Raw genomic sequence first — 26,030 nt, forward strand, 5'->3', positions numbered from 1 at the left:
GTCTTTTTTCAACCTCATCTACTATGTAACTATGTAACTATGTAACTATGTAATAGTAACAGTTCATACTGTGTTTGTGAATCCATCTGCATAGCAGCTTGTCTATGATAGCTTTGTAGTATGAGGCAGCCACCTGATTGTAATCAATGACTTCCTTATATCTCAAGCTGGTTGTCAGGTGTGTCTGCTTAGTTCCTGATTGCCAGTTATTCTTCCTGGGTTAACCTTCTGAGTGCTGGATGAAGGAGTCAGATATAGGTTTCCCAGGCATAACTAGCAGTACCTGACTTCACCCTGTCACAGGTCTTTTGCCGGATTTAAAATCAACAAATCTAAGACGGAAATGATATATATTAAAGAACCTCTCAACACAAAAGAACCATCTAATTTCCCAGTAAAAATCACGAAAAAAATGATTAGATACCTAGGAATAATGCTGGAAGCAGATCTCTCCAGACTGTATGACAATAATTTCAAACCAATTATAAAAAAATTGTGGGAGTACTAAAAAAAACTTGATGACATTAGCATTATCACTTTTCGGGAGAGCAAATGTGATCACAATGATATCATTTGCCAGACTTCTGTACACTATGCAAACCCTCCCTTTGCTACTGAAACAAGCAGATGTAAACAAAATAAGCAGACCAATGACAAAATTCCTGTGGAGAAATAAGAGAAGTAGAATAGTTCTAAAAAAATTACACTTACCAAAAGAAACGGGAGTCATCAATCTACCGAACATTAGAAATTAGGATTTTTTAAAAATTATCTTATACAATCTCAATATACAGTACATACCAATTCAAGACAATTAGATACAGAGATAGAAAAGGATCCCCATTAAATGTGGCACAAAGAACACCTAATTACTTAAAAATCTATTTTATTATAATGAATTAAAATATATGTGTAAGGGATTGTAGACAGACAAAACAAACACGTAAACATAAAAAATAAAATAAATTCGGAGAGTAAATCGCATGGGTAGTCTAGGAGTGAATAACCACACAATTGTTAGAACTGTGCAAATAAAGATTCTAACCACAAAAATGTTGTTGTGTTTGTTTCAACCCCTATTGTCCTTAATGGGATAATAATCCCTGTATGCTGATTAATCAATGTAATAATAGATGTTAGTGTATAGTGCACCTCCCATGAATGTCCTTGGAGTGTTACAAAAAACAATATAACCTTCCTACTGGAAATCTGTTCAGCCTGAAAACCCTAATAAGTGGGTGGGTATAGTAGCCCCTCCACCACTGTGGCAAATATGGTGATTAGCTTAGTTGGGTAACACCAGGAGGTACACTTCCCACACATCTTTGGGTAAGAAGTGTAAAGGGCTGGGACCTGCTGCCCCCGGCGGCGCAGGCGGTGCGGGCGGCCGCGTGAGCGTTCCCCACAAGCAGGGGAATCCTCCCAAGCCGGTCCCAGTCCCCCCTCACTGCACGGCTCACTACGCACTGTGACGCGTCAGCCGCCAGGGGATGCAAGAAAATTGTGATCCCGAGCGGTGACGCGTCACGTGGTGCGCTGATGAGCCAATCAGCGGCGGGGGCGGGAGCTGTCAGACAGCTTCCAACACAAGGTAGGGGGTGGTGTGTGTGTGTGTGTCTCTCTCTCTCTGTCTGTGTATCTGTCTGTGTGTCTCAGTGTCAGCGTCTCAGTGTCAGCGTGTGTGAGGGCATTTGTGGGGGAAAGCGGAGGGAGCTGCTTACCTTCCAGCAGCCCGCAGCAGCTTCCTCCTGTCCTGCAGACCGAGCCCGAGCCCGTGGAGGGAGGGGGGGGAGTAGCGGGTCCCTCCGCTCAAACCACACCCCCCTCCTGTTCCGGCTCCCGGTCCCTACAGAAAGCATATCGCGGTCTGTGTCTGTCAGCGCCCCGCCTGTCTGCAGTGCGGGCGCACTGACTGAGGGAGCGGGGCCTTAGCCTAAATCCAGTGTTCAGCTTTGTGACGGATTAGAATTGTGAACAAACATGTTACAGCTCCTGTATTGTATAACTTATGAACACCAGTACTAAAAGCGGTTCTATAGGTCTATATTAGAACCTACTATCCCAAAAAAGTGGGTGGGTATAATTACCCCTCCACCACCGAGCAAAATATTTTTATCTGCTCAGTTGGGTGGTACTAGGATATACACCTCTTCCAGGTATCAATCTGAGGTGTTAGATGCAATACCCAGCTTTGTAGCTGTGTGAAAGCATAGTTATAAGCCTTCACTAGTTTACTCCTCCTAAATGAATGGGGGTGTACTATAGCAGGTGTCAGAGCGTTCTTGCTGTCCACGGCTACAGTCTCCGAAATGCTCTGACTAGAGAAAGGACACCCTTGCCTCTCTGAATCAGCCGATGTCGTTGGTTAGCTGACGTCACACATATTCGTATGTTTATGTGTTTGTTGTGTCTGTCTACAATCCCTCACACATATATTTTAATTCATTATAATAAAATTGATTTTAAGTAATTAGGTGTTCTTTGTGCCACATTTAAAGGGGATCCTTTTCTATCTCTGTATTTAACATTCCACCACCCTTCTTATCTCGTTAGAGCAAGGCTACCCTATCGCCATCACAGGCCCTTGTGTGTCGATCCAATTCAAGACAACCCCAAATTCATATGATGGGCTACTTAGCCTTCATTCCAAGTATGGAAAAAGAAAGGCATCACATGCCTAAAGCATCTGATCAACACAGAAAAAAAGGAATTCATGAAATTCCAAGAATTTGCACAAAAATGGGACATTCCCCAAAACCTGATGCACATCTTCTCACACACAATTAATTACTTACTGCAAAAAGGTGACAATCCACATAACAACAGTACTACTAAACAACAAACTAGACAATTACAGCAGAGACTCCGGCTATTCTAACATAAACCAGTGGCAATCGCCAAAAAGACCCAGGTACATTCTGAATACATGCCTTAAACTAGCCCCAGCATTTCTGCATTGATTAATGGCCCATCAGATTAACAATGGGGGTCCCCGGCAGTCCCATTCAAACTGAATGGGACTGCCAGGGACCCCTGCTGTGTTAATCCTATGGGTCATTAGTCAATGCAGAAATGCCTTAAACAAGCCAAGAAAATACCCAGCACATACCCAGAATTTAACCGGGCTAGTTTAAGGCAAGCTTTAGAATAGTTGTGGTCTCATTTGTACTTTAGTTTAAAGGAACAAAAAAAGCAAACTGGCAGAACTATGTAACATTATAAGAAACCAGGATATGTGGACCACACACGATACCACAATCAGGCCCTGGCAAAAGGACTTCCCAGAGATACAAAACATTGACCAACTGATAAAAGGCATCTAGAGGGTACACAAGATTATACCATCAGAGTCTTGGAGAGAAATGCAATACAAAATAACATATAGGGCTTATATAGCATTTACAAGACAGAGGACACTATGATCTGTCCTAAGTGTAAGACAATAGATAGGGAGGGATGGAGGAATTGGGAAGGGAAAGGGGAAAATCCTGCTCAGCTTAAATAAATTACTTACTAGAGAGGTGCTATCAGGGTTAATACATATGCGTAAGGGGGGGGGGGGGGAGAAGACCAGAACCCTAAGTGATGCACTCTACTCTACTGAATGAAAATAATAAATTTTTAATGGTATACTGCTGCGGCACAGTTTATTCGAGCATTTGCCCGTTCTGTGCCGCAGCAGTAGCCTGGCGCGCGCCCGAGTGTGACGGGCGCGCGCCGAAGCAGCGGAAGAGCGCCCTCCGATCGGGGCGCTCTCCCTACCGCTGCCGGGTCCGCCGGGTCCCCCGGAACCCCCTGCCGCTGTCCCGCGATCGCGGGACACCAGGGCTCCCTCGGGGAGCCCTGGACGCGCGTGCAGGGGGCGCAGGCTCCCGAAGACGCGTGACCGCGCGTCTATGACGCGCGGCACGCCGAGGGGCGGCCACTAGCAAGCCGGGAAATCTCCCGGCTTGCGGATCTGGCCGCACTGCGATAAAGTGTGTCGCCAGTGTATATGATGAAGCAAACATGAAAAAAGGGGTATTTAAAACCTAGAATAATGTACTGAAGAGATCCTGGTATTGAATCTCTATAGATGGTCAGATGGCATTGATATACATCTTAAGATAGCCATTCATGCTAGAATAGGTATACAATTGTATCTCACAGCACTTCAACAAAATTGCTCATTAAGATAGACACTTGGTGCAATCCTGAAGGGTATAAGTATGGAATTGTGAATCCTAACAGGTCGTGAGATACAGAAAACTGGGAGCCCTAGTTAATGTGACACTATGTTACAGTGTTTGTGTATCACACATAGCATTGATGTCTGCACACACGAACTAGATGCAGTCCCAGACAGGAAGCAAACCTTTATATTGGTAAGCAGTAAGTTTAAAACCCCACTGGGCACTCTGGATGATATTGCAGGGCATATGCACACCCCAATACACTTACAAACACACACGGTATTAGTATACCGGCACACACTTCCTGTAAGGTGATCGCGACTCTGCATGCACACGTGATGGACCCTGGCCGGTATAGGGTTGAAAGACCTAGTTGTCCCTATCACTTGCTAGTGGGATCCACATCTGTGGCCCACATCAGAGTTTAACTGTCACGTTCCTATACTAGCTGACCGGAGGCAAACTCCTGTGAGTATGCAGTACATAAGACGTCGCTATGACGTCATCCCGACGCGCGTTTCGTTCCAAAGCAAGGGAACTTCTTCGGGGGAGGGGAGGCGCCCTGAACAGACCTGAATTTTATACCCTGTGGTTGCCGTGGTGATCTGGTGACGTAATTGGGTTGGAGTCTCCCTTATTACCATATATTATCACCACGGCCCATGGTATTTACTTGCCATACAAAGTCTGTAACCAGGGTGTCCTCTTAAGTTAAAAATAGACAATGATATTAAAAAATGAAACTTATAGATGCAAAATGACTGGTGTTGTTGTTTATTTATAGGATGAGGATACTGAACATTCCCTGTTATTGTGATTGTATAGTAAACACAAGTATTTTTATTTCTTTTCTTCTATGCATATATGTTTACATAAATGTTGCAGGGTAGACCCAAGGTAAGTATATATTAGTGTTAATCCTATTCTGTATTATTATAGGATGCCTTAAGGTCGAATGGCATGGCATGGGGTAGGCTCACAGAAATGCACAGTAATTGAAATCTTCATTTAACCCGTGTGGTGATTGTGTGCCAAGAGTGAAAATCCACCTAGCCTCTTTCCTAAGTAGGGCATTGTCAATGTCCCCTCCTCGGAGCCCAAGGGACACATGTTCAATGCCTTGGAAGAGAACTGATGTGGTGTCCCCATGATGTGACAAATTGATATGTCGTGCCAGTGGTGTGTCAGCTTCATTCCTAATGGTGCTGGCATGTTCCAAGATGCCGTGACGTAGTTGGCGTGAGGTTTTGCCAACATACATCAAACCGCATGTACATGTCGCCAAATAAATGACCGCACAAGTTTTGCAATTAAAGAATTCCCTAATTGTGTATGTTCTTGACCCATTAGCATTTTTGAAGGTTTTCTGGGGGTTAATGAAACTGCAGGCTTTACAGGCCCCACATTTAAAGGTACCTTTTGTGGTGTTTTTAAGCCAAGTTGTGGTGGTCGGTGTTTTGTAATGGCTGTGTACCAATGTGTCAGACAGATTTTTTGATCTCCTATAGGTAATAGACGGAGTGTCAGAGAGCACTGTCCTATACACATCATCCTCCAGGAGGACGTGCCAGTGTTTATTGATTATTCCTTTTATCTCTCTCCACTGTCTGCTGTACGTACCAATTATTCTAACTGTACTTAGTTCATTGTCTGGTTGTTTGTTACCATACAGCAGCGTATTACGGTCTGAATGCTTGGCCCGTTTGTATGCTCGATTAATACAGCTCTTACTGTAACCCCTATTAATGAACTTTTGGCTCATAATCTTACATTGTTTCTCAAAGTCACTATTCCTTGAGCAATTTCTTTTAGCTCTTAGGAATTGTCCCACAGGGATGCCTTCAATCTGTGGTCTGGGATGATGACTAGTGAACAGTAGTAAATTATTAGTGGCTGTGGCCTTGGTATGAACTGTAGATTGTAAAACGCCCTGTTCATCCTTGAAAATTTCCAGGTCCAGGAAGGTAATTCTGTCCTGGTTCATTTCACTCGTGAGACGTAAGTTATGGTCATTACAGTTCAATGCCGTCACAAAGTCATTGAATTCTGCCACTGTCCCATTCCACAGACACAGCACGTCATCAATGTAGAGTGACCATAATTCGACGTGCTGTGTGTGTATCTGCATCTCCTGGGTAAAGACTTTCATCTCCTCCCACCATCCAAGGTAGATGTTAGCGTACGTTGGTGCACACGTGGTGCCCATCGCCGTACCTTGGAGTTGGTGGTAGAAGGTGCCCTTGAACAGAAAGTAGTTATGCTTAAGGACATAATTAAGAAGCTCGAGTATGAATTCATTATGTTTTAAGCACTCTGAGCTTCGAGCTCTCAGAAAGTGTGACACAGACCCAATACCCACGGGGTGTTGTATGCTGGTATACAGAGATTCCACATCTAATGATGCCAGAAATGTGTCTTTGGATATCTGTATACCATCTATTCTCCTTAGGATATCTGATGTATCTACTGTGTGGGAAGGGAGACTGGTCACAATTGGTCTTAGAACCTGATCCAGATAGGTGCTGGCATGTTCGCTGAGAGACTCTATGCCGGAGACAATTGGTCTTCCTGGGGGTTTCTTAGCGTTCTTATGTAACTTAGGAATACTATAAAATGTGGCTATTTTAGGCTTCTCAACCATCATGTATTTAAATTCCTGTGGCGATATTACTTGATTATCCAAGCCTTTCTGTAAAATTTTTCTCAGGTTCTTGGAAAATGCCAATGTAGGGTCATGTCGTAGTGCTTCGTAGCATTTCTTATCACTTAAGAGCCTCACATTTTCTGAGACATACTTATCTTCTAAGATAACAATATTCCCCCCTTTGTCAGCGGGTTTAATTACGATCCCTTTTAACTCTGTTAATTCTTTAAGGGCACATTTTTCATTTTTTGTAAGATTTTCTTGTCCCCCTCTTATGGACATTGTTTGGAAGTCTTTTGTAACTAACTTGAGAAACATGTTAATGTTGGTGTCCGCACTTATTGATGGTGAAAATTTGCTTTTGGGTTTGAGGGTTGTGAAGGGGCCGAGGCCTGGAGTTTTATTAATCTCCTCTTCTAAGGATAATAGGGTCTTAAGGTGTTCACGATCTTGGTCGTCAGTTAGCTCAACAAATTCCTGGGACAGAGTGAGAGTTTCCCGTCTTTTATGGAATTTTTTCAGGGCTAACTTGCGGCCAAAGAGATTCATATCTTTGACCCATGTAAATACGTCAAAGTTGCAGGAGGGGGTAAATGATAGACCTTTTCTAAGGACTTGTTCTTGTATAGAGGTAAGAGTGATATTGGTCAGATTGATTACTTGTAATTCACTCTGTTTATTTATTGTGGTTGGCGATAACGTCTCCGCCAATTTCTCCCTCTCCCCCTGTACCCCCAGATTTCTCTGTTCCTTAGTTTTTCTCTTGCTTCGTCTTGTTTTTCGCCCCTTCCTCTTGGACCCCCACCTCGTCCACCTCTCCCCCTTTGTATTTCTAAAAAAGGAACCTGGGCGTTCGGGTTGGGGTTGGTAGTATTATCTGGGTTGGTGTTACTCTCCTCAACATCAGAGTTTTCCCACTCAGTGGACGAATCGTGATATTCCTTATGTTGATTCTTGTGTGGTTTATAAATATTGCCAGTCTTAAAGTCATTTGCGTCTCTCAAGAATTTTGTATGTTTGCGTTCCTTAATTTTCTTTGTGAATTTTTCTATATTTTTCTTTAATTTTAATTCAAGTTCCACGTAGTCAGGTTCATCAGACCACTTGTCTGTCTGTGCAAGTTCTAAATCTAGTTCCACTGTTGCTTCTTCTAGTTTAGTGGATTCATACTGGATTAGCAGTGTCATTAATTCAGTTGAACATGTGAAAAGTATACTTTCCCATTTCTTTATAAACGTTTCATCCTGCACTGCAAAAGCAGGAAAGGTGTTTATTCTCAGACCACGTGGTATAAACCCTTTGGTGATATAGTTTCGTAAACTCGTGGTCTCCCAGAATAATCTGGTTTCTTTCTTAAATTTCTTTTCTAGATTTAGAAAGTATGTTTTTATGTTATCTGTTGCACTCAGTATGTTATCTGTTTGATTTAGAGAAAACAGCTGATCAGCCTCCAATTGTCTTTCTTTGGAGGTGATTCTGTTTGTAAGGAAACCTGCCATATCATACGTGGTGAGCGAGCTAGGATGAATGAAAGAACCTAGGTTCAAATGAATGCAATAGATAGGGAGGGATGGAGGAATTGGGAAGGGAAAGGGGAAAATCCTGCTCAGCTTAAATAAATTACTTACTAGAGAGGTGCTATCAGGGTTAATACATATGCGTAAGGGGGGGGGGGAGAAGACCAGAACCCTAAGTGATGCACTCTACTCTACTGAATGAAAATAATAAATTTTTAATGGTATATATGATGAAGCAAACATGAAAAAAGGGGTATTTAAAACCTAGAATAATGTACTGAAGAGATCCTGGTATTGAATCTCTATAGATGGTCAGATGGCATTGATATACATCTTAAGATAGCCATTCATGCTAGAATAGGTATACAATTGTATCTCACAGCACTTGAACAAAATTGCTCATTAAGATAGACACTTGGTGCAATCCTGAAGGGTATAAGTATGGAATTGTGAATCCTAACAGGTCGTGAGATACAGAAAACTGGGAGCCCTAGTTAATGTGACACTATGTTACAGTGTTTGTGTATCACACATAGCATTGATGTCTGCACACACGAACTAGATGCAGTCCCAGACAGGAAGCAAACCTCTATATTGGTAAGCAGTAAGTTTAAAACCCCACTGGGCACTCTGGATGATATTGCAGGGCATATGCACACCCCAATACACTTACAAACACACACGGTATTAGTATACCGGCACACACTTCCTGTAAGGTGATCGCGACTCTGCATGCACACGTGATGGACCCTGGCCGGTATAGGGTTGAAAGACCTAGTTGTCCCTATCACTTGCTAGTGGGATCCACATCTGTGGCCCACATCAGAGTTTAACTGTCACGTTCCTATACTAGCTGACCGGAGGCAAACTCCTGTGAGTATGCAGTACATAAGACGTCGCTATGACGTCATCCCGACACGCGTTTCGTTCCAAAGCAAGGGAACTTCTTCGGGGGAGGGGAGGCGCCCTGAACAGACCTGAATTTTATACCCTGTGGTTGCCGTGGTGATCTGGTGACGTAATTGGGTTGGAGTCTCCCTTATTACCATATATTATCACCACGGCCCATGGTATTTACTTGCCATACAAAGTCTGTAACCAGGGTGTCCTCTTAAGTTAAAAATAGACAATGATATTAAAAAATGAAACTTATAGATGCAAAATGACTGGTGTTGTTGTTTATTTATAGGATGAGGATACTGAACATTCCCTGTTATTGTGATTGTATAGTAAACACAAGTATTTTTATTTCTTTTCTTCTATGCATATATGTTTACATAAATGTTGCAGGGTAGACCCAAGGTAAGTATATATTAGTGTTAATCCTATTCTGTATTATTATAGGATGCCTTAAGGTCGAATGGCATGGCATGGGGTAGGCTCACAGAAATGCACAGTAATTGAAATCTTCATTTAACCCGTGTGGTGATTGTGTGCCAAGAGTGAAAATCCACCTAGCCTCTTTCCTAAGTAGGGCATTGTCAATGTCCCCTCCTCGGAGCCCAAGGGACACAAGTGTAAGACATCTGGACCTTAAACATTGCCTTTGGACTTGTGAACACATCTCCAGATACTGGGACCAAGTGATAGAATACATAAAAACAAAACTAAAGACTTCATGGGCGAAGGGTCCCATCCCTATGGTTTTCGCGAACATAGAGAACTGGACAGATGACAAACTAATTAGCAGAACAGTGACTAGACTCAATGAAATTATACTTTTAGCTGCAAGAAAGACCATTATGCTGAATTGGATACTGTGACTTCAGCCCTCAATGGAGAATTTACACAATACACTGTAGAAACTAATGACAATAGACAGACTGGAGACATGCACAGACAGAAACAGAACGATGGGGTAATACAACCAAAGGTGGGACCGATTTCTAGATGGCAAAAATATGGGGACGAAAGATGGAACAAAACAAAAGGCCTAGAAATAAAAAAAATAGTCAGAGGGGATGGCCAGAAGACCCGCGGTTACTTGTGAGCTGTGAGAGGACTCTGAGAAGTGACCTCCAGACTCTACAGAGTATCTTAAATATGCATGCCAGGTATATAAAAGGGAATAACATAGACCTAAGTCTGGGGAGGGATATGAAACGCTTAAAACACAAAAGGCATCTGGAGCGTTTCAAACATTTCAAATAAAAAAGGACAAACACGCCTAGTAGTTTGAGTTCAAAGTTAAAATAGATTCGATCAAAATTGAGCAACACCGACAGCTCTGTTTAGAACACTGCAATGATAACAAGACAAGTAACAGAGATATACAAGGAAAGAAAATTGAGGGAAATTGAAAATGTAACGGGGGGGGGGGGTGGACGTGGACCTGCTGAGACATATAAAAAACGGCAAATTAATGGGCACCACTTCTCATCCAGGAATGGGGAGAAACCAAATTACCACAATTACAAGCCAAACACGAGCCCAAATGGTGAAAGTTTTAATAACCCAAAAGCCTGACAGGTATGGGAAGCGGAGCCACATCAACCCCATGATAATACGAACCAAGAACTTGTGTCAAGATAAATGTACTGTAAATCAGAAGGAAAATTACGCTGTATGCAGCAAAGTAATGTGATATACTGTACCTGGAAAAGTTAATTGTATACAAGTTGAATGTGAACCCAATAAAGAGATTTGTGGGGGGAAAAAAGCTACTAGAATAGGTCTCTTAAAGTCAGAAGGGATGGAGGAATCCTATCAGAATTATAAGGAATATATCAAAAGTTGTTAAAGGGCACTCAAATGAGCAAAAATGGATTATGAAAAAAGGATTGCAATAGAAAGCAAGATCAACCCTAAAAAGGTCCTATAAGTACCTTAATAACAAAAAATTATAAAAGAAAATGTAGGACCCTTTCAGTGTGAGATTGGCAGACAGATTATTGCAGATAAGGAAAAAGCAGAGGTATTAAACAAATTCAATCAATTGCAATAATAGTGCCAAAGGAGGAAGCCACAACCTTTATATTAACGAACAATTGGTTAATTGAGGAAGAAGTTCATTGGTGGCTTGATAAAATTCAAGTAAATAAGGCACCTTTTCCCAATGGCATACATCCAAGAGTTCTTAAGGAGATAAGATCCTTGTTCAATAGCCAAACGATTACATTCAATATTTAAGGACTCCATTACCACAAACTCAGTACCACAAGATTGGCGAAAAGCAGATGTGGTGCCTATATTTAAAAAGGGAGCTAGATTACAACCGGGGAATTACAGACCTGTAATCCTGACATCAATAGTGGGAAGCTACTTGAAGTTTTAGCACCCGATAAAATATTTAGGAATACCTAATGGAAAACAAAATTAATAGGAATAGTCAGCATGGATTTATGAAGGATAGGTCATGCCAAACTAACCATATTAGTTTCTTTGAGGCGGTAAGTAGAAATTTAGACCAAGTTAGTGTAAAAAATAAAGAAAATTGGACTCAGCAAAAATATTTTCACCTGGATTTAAAACTGGCTGAAGGACAGACAACAGAGAGTTGACATAAATGGAACTTTTTTCAGGTTAGGCTACATTTGTGAGTGGAGTACCTCAGGGACAGGTACTGGGACCCCTGCTTTTTAACTTGTTTATTAATGACAGTGTCTCCATATTTGCTGCTGACCCTAAATTGTGTAAGGCAGTAGAATAAGAGCAGGATGTAATTTCTCTTCAGAAGAACATGGAGAGAAAGAAACTTGGGCAGAGAAATGGCAGTTGAGGTTTAATACATATAAAGGTAATGTTATGTATTTGTGGAACAAGAATAAACAGGCGACTTACAAATTAAATGGTGATAAATTAGGGGAATCCTTGATGGAGAAGGATTTAGGAGTGATTGTAGACAGCAGACTTAGCAATAGTGCCCAAAGTCATGCAGTAACTGCAAAGGCAAACAAGATCTTATCTTGCATTAAACGGGCAATGGAAGGAAGGGAAGTAAACATAATGATGGACTTTATAAAGCATTAGTAAGACCACACCTTAAATATGCAATACAATTGTGGGCACCACTCCTTAGAAAAGACATTATGGAACTAGAGATAGCGCAGAGAAGAGCCACAAAAATAATAAAGGGGATGGACAATCTAACTTATGAGGAGAGGCTAGCTAAATTAGATTCATTTACATTAGAAAAGCGGTGTCTAAGAGGGTATATGATACTATATACAAATATATTTGGGGACAGTACAAGGAGCTCCTCAAAAGAACTGTTTATCCCAAGGATAGTACAAAGGACTCGTGGTCATCCCTAAGGTTGGAGGAAAGGAGATTTCACCAGCAACAAAGCAAAGGGTTCTTTACAGAAAGGTCAGTTAAAATGTGGAATTCATTACCCATGGAGACTGTGATGGCAGATACAATAGATTTGTTAAAAAAAAGTTTGGACATATTTTTAGAAAGGAAAGGTATACAAGGATATAACAAATAAGTAAACATGGGAAGGATGTTGATCCAGGAAGTAATCTGATTCCAATTCTTGGAGTCAGGAAGGAATTTATTTCCCCCCTTATGAGATATCATTGGATGATATTTCATTGTATTTTTTTTGTTTTCCTTCCTCTGGATCAATCTACAGTAATTATGGATATAGGATAACGTATATGTTGTCTAAATTTAGCATAGTTTGAACTTGATGGACGTATGTCTTTTTTCAACCTCATCTACTATGTAACTATGTAACGAGTGTTTTATCAAGTTATTGCCAATGCACATGCAAGCTGGATACACTACAGCTTCATGTTAGGTTATTATGACTTCAACCACTTCTCAGAATTGTACCACCACTACTCTGCCTGCACTCACCTGCACTTTTCCCTCCACCACTAGCTCCCACATTTTAACCCCCAAACCCCATTCCTAATTTTATCCATTCCCCACTCATATCTACAGTGGCGACACAGTTTATTACACTGCGGCCAGATCCGCAAGCCGGGAGATTTCCCGGCTTGCTAGTGGCCGCCCCCGAGGGAGCCCTGGTGTCCCGCGATCGCGGGACGGCGGCAGGGGGTTCCGGGGGACCCGGCGGACCCGGCAGCGGTAGGGAGAGCGCCCCGATCGGAGGGCGCTCTTCCGCTGCTTCGGCGCGCGCCCGTCACCCTCGGGCGCGCGCCAGGCTACTGCTGCGGCCAAGAACGGGCAAATGCTCGAATAAACTTGGCCGCAGCAGTACAGCCATTCATTCCATCTGCTTCTCCATATCACCAAAATTACTGAGCAACTTGCCATCCTCTCTAGTACACTGTGGTCCAATCATCACATCCCAACCTTTAGCCTCACTCTGCCCTCTGAACCATCCACAACACCTACTTCACACACCTACAGAAATTTACATTAATTAGACCCCCTCAAATTTTCAACATCTTTAAAACCACTCCTGCCTCCCATGTGTTACCTTTCCTGCCCAGATCTGGCAACCTCTCCATAAAACAATAAACTTCATCCACACCCATTGCACGCAAGCACTACCTGCTACATTCAAAAATGATCCCACACTTCTGAACGTTACTTGTGTGACTCACGCTCTGATCAGATTTACTCCACTATAAATTCCTATTCTCCTCCTGTAACACTGCCCTTTCCCATGCCAAGCAAACCTATTTTTCTTCTTTCAAACTAACTATGCCCTCTAACTCGCAAAGCCTATTTCCCCCCTTTAACTCCTTTTTAAGCCCAACTGCACCCTCACAGCCCAAAACCATGCCACCTAATTCACAGATGAGATTGAGTACATCTCTTCATGCTCCACACACAATATTTAATTCCATTGCACACCTAAATCCACCCTCAGTTTATTTTGCCTTGTTACTGAAAAGAAGGTCTCTCTGACCCTCTCATAATCTCACTGTACAACCTGCCCCCGTAATCCCCTTCCCTTACATCTCCTCCGCTCCCTCTCTGGCATAGTAACCCACACCTTAACTCAGAGCTTTTTAATCTCTCTCGCATCTCTGCCCATTCCCATCTGATTTCAAATATGCATTCATCACACCCATTCTAAAGAAGCCCTCTCTTGATCCAGCCTCTGTCTAACTGCCACCCTATCTTCTCCCCTTTGTCTCCAAATTACTTGAACAGCCGGTGTACAACCGCTTGACTCTCCTTCAATTCCCTGCTTGGCTCTTTGCAATATGATTTCTGCAATTTACACTCCACCAAGACAGCACTAATAAAATTGGCTAATGACCTACTCATAGCTAAGTTCAAAGGTAATTTCTCCATATTAATTCTCCTGAATTTGTCTATTGCCTTCGATACTGTTGATCACCCCCTTCTCCTGCACATGCTACACTCCATTGGCATATGTTACACAGCCCTCCCCTGATTTAAGTCCTACCTATCCAACTGCTCTTCTAGTGTTTCCTTCTCTGGTGTCTCCACTTCCCTCCTCCTTTCTGTCAGGGGTTCTACACGGCTCTGCCCTTGGCCGTCTCCTCTTCTCACTCTATACCTCTTCTCTTAGGGAACTAATACGATCTTTCTGCTTTCAGTATCATCATCATGCTGATGACACCCAAATCTACTCTCCTCCCCTGACCTTTCCCCCTATATTCTGTGCCATATTATCAACTGTCTCTCTGCAATCTCCTCCTTTATGACCCACTGTTAACTAAAGCTCAACATGTCCAAAAGAGAATTAATAATGTTGACCCTTCCCCTATCACCTCTACACCCAAAACTCTCCCTCACTGTAAATAATACCAGAATCTTATCAACACACCAAATCTGCCGCTTAGGGGCAATCTTTAACACTGCCTTCTCCTTCATTCCTTTCATTCAAGCCCTCACTAAGTCGTGCTACCTCTGCGTCTGAAATATTGTAGTATATGGCCTTTTCTCACTCATGATGCAACTAAAATCCTAATTCACTTACTTATACTTACTCGCCTTGACTACAACAACCTTCTCCGTTTCGGCATTCCCCTCATCCGTCTATACCAACTTCAATTCATCCAAAACGCTGCTGCTCGACTCATCTACCTCACTAACCGCTCCACTGCTGCTGCTGCACTGAAACTTAAAACTCTTGTTCTGACATAGAAAGCTCTCAACAATGCTGCCTCCTTACATCACCAAATGCCCCCTCCATTTTGCCCACAATATTCGCCTTTCTCCCTGCCTTATTACCTCCTCTCACTCCTGTCTACAAGATGTCTCCCGTGCTGCCTCTTCTCTGGAATTCTCTACCACGTACCATCCGACTCTCCCCCTGCTTCAAGACATTCAAAAGCTCACCTTTCAAAGAAAGACTATCGGCACAATAAACACTCCCCTCCCCCCTTCCCAAACCCCAAACCCTATTGGTACCAGATGTGCAACTGGACCAACTTCATGCTCTCTAAAACAAAAATAATATCCACGCCCCCAAAACTTACTAGATCCATTCTCCATCCTGCAGCATACTCCACCATCACAATGAGCAGCAACTTTACCTTTTTGTTTCAACATTGTCCATTATTCCCCCTAGATTGTAAGCGTTCATGAACAGGGTCTTCATAACGTTCCGTATCTGTTTGCGCTTGGTTGTCCTTATATGTATTTGAACTGTATATCATTCGGTATATATAATTGATGTCACTCTCTACCTCCATTATGCCACACTGCAGAATATGTTGGCACTTTACAAATAAACAATAATAATAATGTTTTATCTTTAGAATCCAGTGCCAAGCATTGCAACATGTTTATCACTCTTCAATGTGGGACATTGTCAAATGCCTTACTAAAATCTAGGTATGCTACATCTACTGCTTCACTGTGATCAATTACAGATGTACTGTAGCAAGACTTACTGTCCTCTTCATCGTGGATGAACAACCAAAAGTCAGCTCTGCCGGGAACAGTGTCTGCTGTGATGGAGCTGTGAGTCGTTAATCCTTCGGGGCCACGACCACCGCAGTTGTGTGATTGCATGTGGTTGTGGCACTGAAGACAGTAAGCTTTGTTGCATCTGTACAGTAGAGGCAACGTTTATTCTAACATTTGCCGTAAACTAGCCGGGTTACATTCTGGGTATGTGCTGGGTATGTGCTGGGTATGTTCTGGGCTAGTTTGAGGCACGTTTAAGGCATTTCTGCATTGACTAACGACCCATAGGATTAACACAGCAGGGATCCCTGGCAGTCCAATTCAATTTGAATGGGACTGCCAGGGACCCCCGCTGTTAATCTGATAGGCCATTAATCAATGCAGAAATGCTGGGGCTAGTTTAAGGAAAGTTTAAGGCATGTATTCAGAATGTACCTGGGTGTTTCCTGGTTTTTTTGGGGAATTGCCACTGTTTTTTGTTCGAATAAGAGTTGCCTCTACTGTACCTTAGTCACTAAATCGATAAAAGGAATTAGGCTTATTTGACATGATAAATCCATGCGGTTTGGGGACTTATAAATGCCTGGACTTTAGATATTCAACAATTTTTTCATTAGTGTTTCCATTAAGAAATATCTTATTTGCATTTAATTTTTTTTTTCAAAATGTTATGTACAAAAAGTTTGTATTATCTTTGTGTATCTCTCTTTGATCTATTACAAATAATTTGAGCAGGAAAAAACTTTTCAGTTTAAAAAGGTTTGGTCTAAAGTCTGTCTCGTATCTTGAAAACTTAATATGTTCCAAATATATTAAACATATCACACTTCTTTACATTTACAGCTCATCATGATATGTATACCAAGTTGTTGTATGTTTTTGCTAGACATCGGCTTTTTACTTTTTTTTTTGCTGAGCATTGAGGTTACCTTTTAGTACATGATCATAGCTCATTGCAGGTACATTGTATTCCACAAGTTAAGTCAATAATTTAAAGGCTGTATTATGCTATATCATGCATATGAGACTATAGAGCCACATTCTCTCCACTATGTATAAGCAACAAGACCTGAAAGTACACCAGTTCACAACAATGTTCACTTAATATATATTAAAAGCTAAATCTAGGCTCACTTTATCTTTAAACAATTTCATTAAAGATGTATGAAAAACCTGCCTGCTTCATGAATAATTGAATATCAAAACTTACCAGCATTTTATATTTGGTTGTAAAACTCTTATCTCTAAAATAGTGGGGTGATAGAATAAGGATACAAAAATGAACACACTCAACACTCCTTCAGCAATGAAATTTTTTTCTCAGAACGGTATCGTCTATTCATATATATATATATATATATATTTATATATATATATATGTATGTATATGTGTGTGTATGTATGTATGTATGTATGTATGTATGTATGTATGTATGTATGTGTATATATATATGTGTGTGTGTGTGTGTGTGTGTGTGTGTGTGTGTGTGTGTGTGTGTGTGTGTGTGTGTGTGTGTGTGTGTGTGTGTGTGTGTGTGTGTGTGTGTGTGTGTGTGTGTGTGTGTGTGTGTGTGTGTGTGTGTGTTATTATTACCTCTGTTGAGAGATGCTGAGCTGTTTATATCACCAGTAATAAAGGAAGACTCAGACTGCTTTCTAACTGTGTCATTCCACATCCTTCGAATTCGACTCTGGAAAGAAAAATAAGACATACAACTTTAATAAGTGGCAAATACATACAAATCTCATTTTTTTCTTCATTGTTGTGGTACAGCAGATCTTATGTACAATGACAATATGTTCCATAAAAAGTTTGTGAGAGGTCTTATAATTTACATGTTTTATTATTATAAAGAAAAAAAATGTTTTTTTGTTTATACACCATTTTGTTTTTAATATACATACATAACTTTTAATCATGGAGTAGTTTATTATAGTAAAATTGTAAAAAAATAACACATTCTGCCCTTTAAATGATTGAAAGGCGGTTTTCAGATCATTTTAGTGTTAATATGCATCTTGATTATTTGTCCAGAAATGCATAAGTATTTTCCGCCTATTCTGGTCCCTTTGTGTCAGACTGAGGAATGCACATACCACTGCCATCTAGAGTACTACTGCTATATAGAGTGCCATATAGAGTGTGTTTGTCTGCGGTCCCAGTCAGCACTGTAGCACGCGCGCCGGCGGGGGGCGGTGCATGCACAGCGTTTCACCGCGATCTGCGGTCTTGGGAGAGAGGGAGAGATTGCGACAGGATGGGGCATGGTGGGGCTGAGTTAAGCAACATAATGCTTTGTATTATCCTGTTATTTCTCTAATTAACCCTAGAAGACTGTGTCGTGAAGAGCCCAGACAGACGTCAGCGCTACAAAAGAGGGGCGTTTGTCACAATGTGTAGAATAAAAATAGGTACAATTTAAAAAAAAGCTATTTTCTTTAAAGCTCACTTAAGGTTGCTGCAAATTCAGTGCGAACGGACTGTCCAAGGTCCTTCTGAAAATTCTTCTCCTAGATGTATAGGGACGTTGAAGCAAAAAAGAAAAGAGGGAAGAAAATATTCTGATAGTCCCAATCAGAATGTGGAGGATCCTAAAATTGGTAATCTATGCACTCACAAATTAGCAGCAAATAACAGGCGCTCAGAGAATGTTCTTCTCGGGTCAATTGATGTAGTATACACAAGGGAATTCAAACTCTTACTGCACACCAAGGCTCATACCAACAGGGCCACCGACTGATGGAGAGAGCCAGGACACATGTCAATGGCCCGGTTGCTGCAGGAGGGCCCAGCCGGCCACTGCTGGAAGTTGGCCCTGACTCACCTTCAGCATCCAGCTGCCAGGCCTCTGATTGCCATCGAGCCCCAGCTCTCCACATCTGTTGTGAGCCTTTCCCCCCCCCCCCCCCAGTGTGCACCAGAACCTGGGCCCCATGGGCCTGCTTCTCCCCCTCCAGTGTACACTGGAAACTGGGCCCCGCTGGCCTGCCTCTCCCCTTCCAGTGTTTGCTGGTAGTGGGACTGCCTACCTCTCCCCCTCCAGTGTGTTCTGGGAGTAACACTATCTGCCTCTCTCCTTCCAGTGCACACCAGAAGCTGGGCCCACTGCCTACCTCTCCCCCACCGGTGTGCGCCAGAACCGGGTCTGCGGCATGTCTCTCACTTCAGTGCATACTGGAAGAAAGGTCCATGGCCTTACTCTCCTTTCCCCAGGTGGGCACCAGAAGCAGGTGGGCCCAGAAGCCCAGCTGCCATGCATGGAACCAGAGGTCTGAATGAGACCCCCCCCCTCCCATTTCCCCAAAGTTAAGGTGTGCATTTTTTATTGTATTGTGGGTAGGATTTGTGTGGAATTTTGTGTTTGTGTGTATGTGTGTGGGGAGGGGGGTTGCAGTGTGTGTGTGTGGTGGGGGTCAGTAATGTATTTTGGGGGGTTATTGTATTATGTGTGAGGGGGGAGTTTTGTGGAATTATGTGTGTGTATGTGTGTTTGGGGGATCATGTGTGTGGGAGGGTTATTGTATTGTGGGGGGATTTGTGTGGAATTGTGTGGGGCGGGGATTGTGTGTACTATTGTAGTGTGTGGAGGTTATTGTATTGTGTGTATTGTGAGGATGTGAAGTGTGTTTGGGTGTGATCAGGGTGGAGGGTGGAATGAATGTGAGATGGTGGCGGGATGGAGGGAGGAGGATTGAGTGAGGGGGGTAAGTCGGTGATAGTGGAAGGAGGGGAAGAGTGAGAGGAGAAAGGGGAAGTAAGGAAGAGTGAAAGAGGGGGAGAGACGTTATGCATGCAACCACTAGGCTTTTGAGTATGGGTACGCTGCTAAAATCAGAGGTCTGGAGATTTGGAAGTTTGCTGATGAAGGATTTACCCAAAGACCGCCACTCGCAAAAGCCACTGGTTGTGATTTTTTTTTTGTGTGTATGTGTATGATAAGCTAAACCAGCATGGAATAAGTGATAACATATTAGTATAAATACATTACAATAAATATTAACCCCTTAGCACTCCAAGCAGTAAACTAGTCATGGCCACTAAGCGGACTACAAAGGGTTAATATCAGCATTACACTACACTACCTACCCCCCTTGACCACCTTAGGGGCTAGTAAAGAATTGCCATGCAATTAAGAGGATATCCTCTACCAACCCAACTTGGTCATTCTACCCCCATAACCCAACCCATACCCCCACCCTCCATTAACCTAAAAACCCTACGCCTCTAGATTAATGGCCAATAGGTCAAATGTGGCTAATATCACTTTTGGCTACTACAGATACAAAAAATCTGTATAAACGCACCCCCCCCCCATTACATAACAAATAATAATATAAATACATTTAAACCATAAAATCATTTATTTTCACTGTGGCTATCTAGGCTCACTCAATGGGGACATAGATAGCCACATTGGTAAGAAATAGTAACCAGTTATAGAAATTGGCTAACTTACCAAAATTAAACTACATTACCTACCCCCCTTGGCTACATTGCTGACTAGTAAAGCATTGCCATGCAATGCTTTACCAACCACTAAGGTAATAAAGGAGTTAACCAATACCGCCCCACCCACCCCCTACCTGCACACCTCCTACCAATAAACCTACCCACTCTACTAGACAATGGGCAATGGGGGGTGGGGGGTTAGGCAGTATAGTTCAATGTTCATAAGTTAGCCAATTTCTATTACCGGTTACCACTGATTGCCAATAGTATGGTTTAGGTGTAGAGGGGATGGTGATGGGGTATTTGACCTATGATGGGTGGTTAGGCCTTCTGGGTGGGTGACGGGTAGGAGTTTACCCCTTATTTGTCTTAGTAGTTAGTAATGCACTGAGTAGCAATATTTTAATAGCCACTAATATAGGCAAGGGGGTAAATGGTGTATTTTGTTGTTGTTGTATTAACCCCTTTGATGGCTGTGGTATACCTTGGTAACCATAGAATTCAAAGGGGTTAATGCGAATGAGATGCAGTAATAAACGAGTTATTAGCGGTCGCATTAATTGAGCTTTATGCATCCGGGTCTATTTCTCCTCTCTTTTCATTTCTTTGAGACTTGGTATGCAGACAGTAACATTTCCTTTTCTGTATTAAATACATTGACCTTCTGAGAAGAGATTCTCTGAGTGCCAGATATTTGCTGCTAATTAGTGAGTGCTCTCTTTTGTTAAATTGCGCACCCCACACATACTGTAAGGAACAAGAAGCACACTTTTATTTTGGGGATTGCCTTGCGTACAGATTCACTTTTGAATGCATTAAAAAAAAAACTCTAGTCTTAAGCATTTTCCTTCTAGGAATTCAAACCTTATTTAGGAAAAAAAACTAATACACAAAATATTTCTTTAATCCGAGCACTATTCAATTTAGTGCAACCATTAGTCATAAATAATCATCTGTGAAAAAAAAAATGTAACCTATTTTTCTAATATTGCAAGCAAACAATTACATATTTCATGTTGTTCAGTGGATTATACCTTTGTCTAACTAATAAAGTGGGCATTTAAATGATTTAATTTGCTTTAACCTATGTAAGAAAACTGTTTATGAAATAATCTTTGTTATTCCTAACCTTGCTTTAATTGCATTCTGAAGAAAATATGAAACATAGAATGTTTGCCTTAAAGAGGCAATCTAAGCGGCCTTTTTTCCCCCTTTAATCTATGCAGCCTTTGATTACCTTTTATTGAAAACTAATTACTTAAGCTGCCAATCGATTAATTCTCCCATGATCGATCGGCAACAATCCTGCTTCCAGGGTTCACTATCAAATCTCGCATCTCGCACTCAATACTCCTCCTCACTTTTAAAACTTTACACTCTTCTGCTCCTACTTACATCTCAGTCCTAATTTCTCGCTATACACCATCCTGACTCTTGCGTTCTGCTCAAGGATGTCTTCTCTCTACCACCGTTGTATCTAAAGCCCTCTCCTTTCTCACTGTCTGCCCCGCACCTCTGGAATGCCCTTCCCCTCAATACCCGACTAGCACCCTCTCTATTCACCTTTAAGACCCACCTTAAGACACACTTGCTTAAGGAAGCATACGAGTTGCAACGTGGCTAATACTATACACGATACATAAAGCTTGGCCCCATGCAGACACACTTACTTGAATGCCCTCCTACTGTCTTTGTACGTTCTTCCCACCAATTAGATTGTAAGCTCCTCGGAGCAGGGACTCCTCTACCGAAATGTTACTTTTATGACTGAAGCAGTTATTCCCATGATCTGTTATTTGTTATTTATATGATTGTCACGTGTATTACTAATGTGAAGCGCTATGTACACTAATGGTGCTATATAAATAAAAACATACATACTTAATGGCTTTCAGTTTCAAACAATCCTTCAGTTAGTGTAACTCAGCAGCTACAACGATTCTTATATTATTACAATAACATTATTTATTGTTAATTTTTTTAGCTCAAACTGCTGGGAATATTGGTAACAAATTATCACTAACAGTAAAGTGTTGCAAATATCTTGCACTGCTGGGGAGGTGTGCTAAAACCAGCTATAGAAACCAAAGTATGCTTAGTATAGTAAAGCTCACTACAAATGGCATTAACAGATGAATAAAAAAAAAGTAGTACGTTTATCTAGTACTACAGAACTGACTTATTTAGAAAAAACAGATGTAGGATATTGCATTTATTTATTTATTTATTTAATTATAACAATATTTATATAGCGTCCTTATCCAAGGCGCTGTACATTAGTTAGTACGGGCACAATCAATGATTTTGGTGCCCGAGGCACAGGGAGATAAAGAGACTTGCCCAAGGTCACAAGATGCTGACACCGGGAATTTGGACCAGGCTTCCCTGATTCAAATGCAGTGTCATTATTTTTAAGTCCGTGCCTTTACTCGCTGAGCCACTCATTCTGAATTGCACTTTTAAAATTAAAGTTTTTTTTTTTCATTTTTATTATATTCAGATCTATTACATATATTATTTTAAGTAACTTAGTTTAGTATTTGTCTCCCTATATCTCAGCTACTATATCACAAAGAAATATGGGTGACTTGTGGATTTTTCTAGTAAACTGAATGCAATCATACAGTACAAATCTTGAAAGGCTTACAAAAAACCCACCAGTTTGTCAAAAACATCACATACTGTATACTAGCTATTATAACTTGCTCCTAAATTATAAGATACTATTCTTTGAGTTTCTGTCAAAATATCATGTATAGTCTGTCAAATATACTTTTATCAATAGGTAATAGAACAAAATTTGTGAGTTTTAAATTCTACAACTCATCTATGTGTATGATTCTTCTGCTCTGTGTTTAAACTACTCATTAAAGCAGCAGTAGCTTCTCCCAAATCATGATTACAAAGAGCAGCAATTTCATCTCCAGAAGTCACCAGGTTCTTCAAATTTTCTTGTAAATATTGTATGAAAAATGGTGTGCTCATTTACGGCTTTTTTTGGCATGGAAATGCCAAAGCCATAAACATTAAGGACTATATTTCCTGAGCAGTTCTAGGTCATGACAACATCCAGCACTAGAAAGTGCCTTGTGGCATAGCGCCAGTTACTAAATATGGGCCAAGGTATTTTTGGCTTCTCCTATAGCTACAGATGTAGCATGCGTTGTGGCATGTGCCATCGAATGTATTAGAATGTTACCCCCACCCCTTTTTCACATGCCGCTAATGACTTTACAATGGTGTCTGCTCCTGCTTGTGTGTTGTGTGTGTCCTTCTGCAATGCACCAGAAGGAGCATTAACAGCTGCTACTGTAGATCTGTAACTCTGGATCAATTATGATTAGCCAAACCACCAGTCTAAATAAGTTTAAAACAATTGTAAAGAAAGATAAATAAGTATGGTTTTCTGCTTTAGTAATCTGTTTACTTTATCTTTACCATGTCAATATTTTTTTAAACTGACTTGAGTACTTGATTCAATTTTATGAAAATAGCTTGTTATTGTCTTTGGTACACCAATAACCAGCACAAAGTAGATAACTTCCTCAAAGTGAAGGATACTCCATATTATTATTTTAAAGTGTACTATTTGCCACACTGGCTGTGGAAGACCACAGGGAGTCAAAGAACAATTAAAATGATTCAACACAGAACCATTACTGTACTCAAAAGAAGATAATGAATTTCTAGTGGATAGAAGCGCACACAAGAAATTGTACCATTCCACAATAAAGTGAGGAAAACCCTCACAAAACGTTATCAGAGATGTGGTGTGGTGTAGTCCTGCAGTCAGACATCAGTCTGTGACATCGTCAGGTCTTTTTAATTTTGTGAAGAAGGCGCACTCACGCTTCAATAACAGGTAAGCTATCACTCATTTTCACCAAGTTCATAAGTGCTGTTTTCGTGATTGAAATCATCATGGAACCAGTGGCAGATTTCCCATTAGACCTGATAGGCCCGGGCCTAAGGTGGAAACATTTTGGGTCCGGCGGAATTTTTTTAGGGTGTCATGCGCGATGGGCACTTGCTGCTGGTGCAAGCGTGATGGCCGCATGCTGCTGCGCATGTGCGACATGGCATGCGCATGTCCGACCAGCAAGCTCCAATCATACATGCATAGCTGGTAAGCGCAGATCGCACATGCGTGGCCGGCAAGCACAGATTGCAAATGCACATGAGTAGCTGGTAAGCGCCGATCGTGCATGCCTGGCATGTGCACCCAGCAACCTGACGTCACACGGCATAACGTTGCCATGGCAAAAGGACGGCGTGGCACTGAAGGAAGAGGGCAGCGGCACCAGGTAAGTGCCTATGGGTGGCATTTTTTAAAATCCGACACTGCCAGGAACCCAAAAGCTGGATACGCTGGGAGCAGCGACAAATGGTGGGACAGAGAAAGGCCACTAACATGGACGAGACAAGGAATTAACCTTACATTTAAGATGTGCTTGGATCACAAATTACTTTGAGTGCATTTTATTGCTTTGAGTGCTATTTTAATTAAAGCCCTTATTCCATGGTAGGCTTTTTGCTTGTTTTTCTACCTTCTAGAGTTTACATTTACCTAATACATGGTGATGGAAAAGGACTTTTGCTGCACTAATTACCTCCATTCATTCACATCTACTGTATCTACTTTCTTTATAAACGTCTTCTAACTGACTTTAATTTAGGATATGTATATATATATATATATATATATATATATATATATATAATCAAAAAATAAATAGATGATACCGTTCTGTGGCTAACGAAATGCTTTTATTTGTGCGAGCTTTCGAAATACACTGATCTCTTCTTCCGGCGATGTTACAATGAATGAAGCAAGGATTACTTAAAAACATTGTCTCTTGGAATGTTATCTGTGCTGGTCCTTCCCCCGGTGTGGATGTGTTTTATGGCTAGAGGTGTCAAAGGTTAACTGAAAGCAAGTGAAGAAAGAGTGTGTATGTGTATCAGTGTGAATAAAAATGAATGGAGAGCCCACAGTATAAACAGTGCTCTACACAAGGTGTGTGTGGAGTGAGAGGGATATAAATGGTGTGGGTGGGTGTGGAAATGTGAGAGTTTGTAGCACAACTAAAAGTGTGTGTGGATACTATGTGGTCCCTATTGGTGTATAGGGATGGAAAAATAAGGAGTATTAGTTAGTGTGAGAGACAGCTGTGTGTGCATACATATAGCACAGCATGTACAGACATGGCCTTTAGCGCTCATGGGAAGAGAGTTCACTAGTGTCAGTAATGACTCATAAAATTTCGATCTCTGTTTAGGCCATTGCTAAGTGTCCCGAACAGTTGCATAAATTTGTATTCTTGTATTCATGTATACATTTTGTATATATATATATACTCCAAACCATTAGGTATTTTACACTTTAACACATTTTGATTGTTGTTTTTTGGGATTAACAATCTACGCTCATTTTGTGACAT

General features: G+C 41.4%; 1 protein-coding gene across 23 annotated transcripts in view; it reads right to left on the bottom strand.

Annotated features, from left to right (window-relative positions):
- The window catches only part of ADGRL3 (adhesion G protein-coupled receptor L3), a 2,053,745-nt gene that overhangs the window by 136,107 nt on the left and 1,891,608 nt on the right, over window positions 1–26,030 (bottom strand). For all 23 annotated transcript variants that reach the window (XM_075603418.1, XM_075603394.1, XM_075603400.1 and 20 more), the window contains one exon: window positions 17,734–17,830. In XM_075603418.1, the coding sequence (XP_075459533.1) occupies window positions 17,734–17,830 (97 nt within the window). The remainder of the gene's footprint in view (window positions 1–17,733; window positions 17,831–26,030) is intronic.

This window comes from Ascaphus truei, chromosome 1 (assembly GCF_040206685.1).
Source record: "Ascaphus truei isolate aAscTru1 chromosome 1, aAscTru1.hap1, whole genome shotgun sequence".
Classification (NCBI taxonomy): domain Eukaryota; kingdom Metazoa; phylum Chordata; class Amphibia; order Anura; family Ascaphidae; genus Ascaphus; species Ascaphus truei.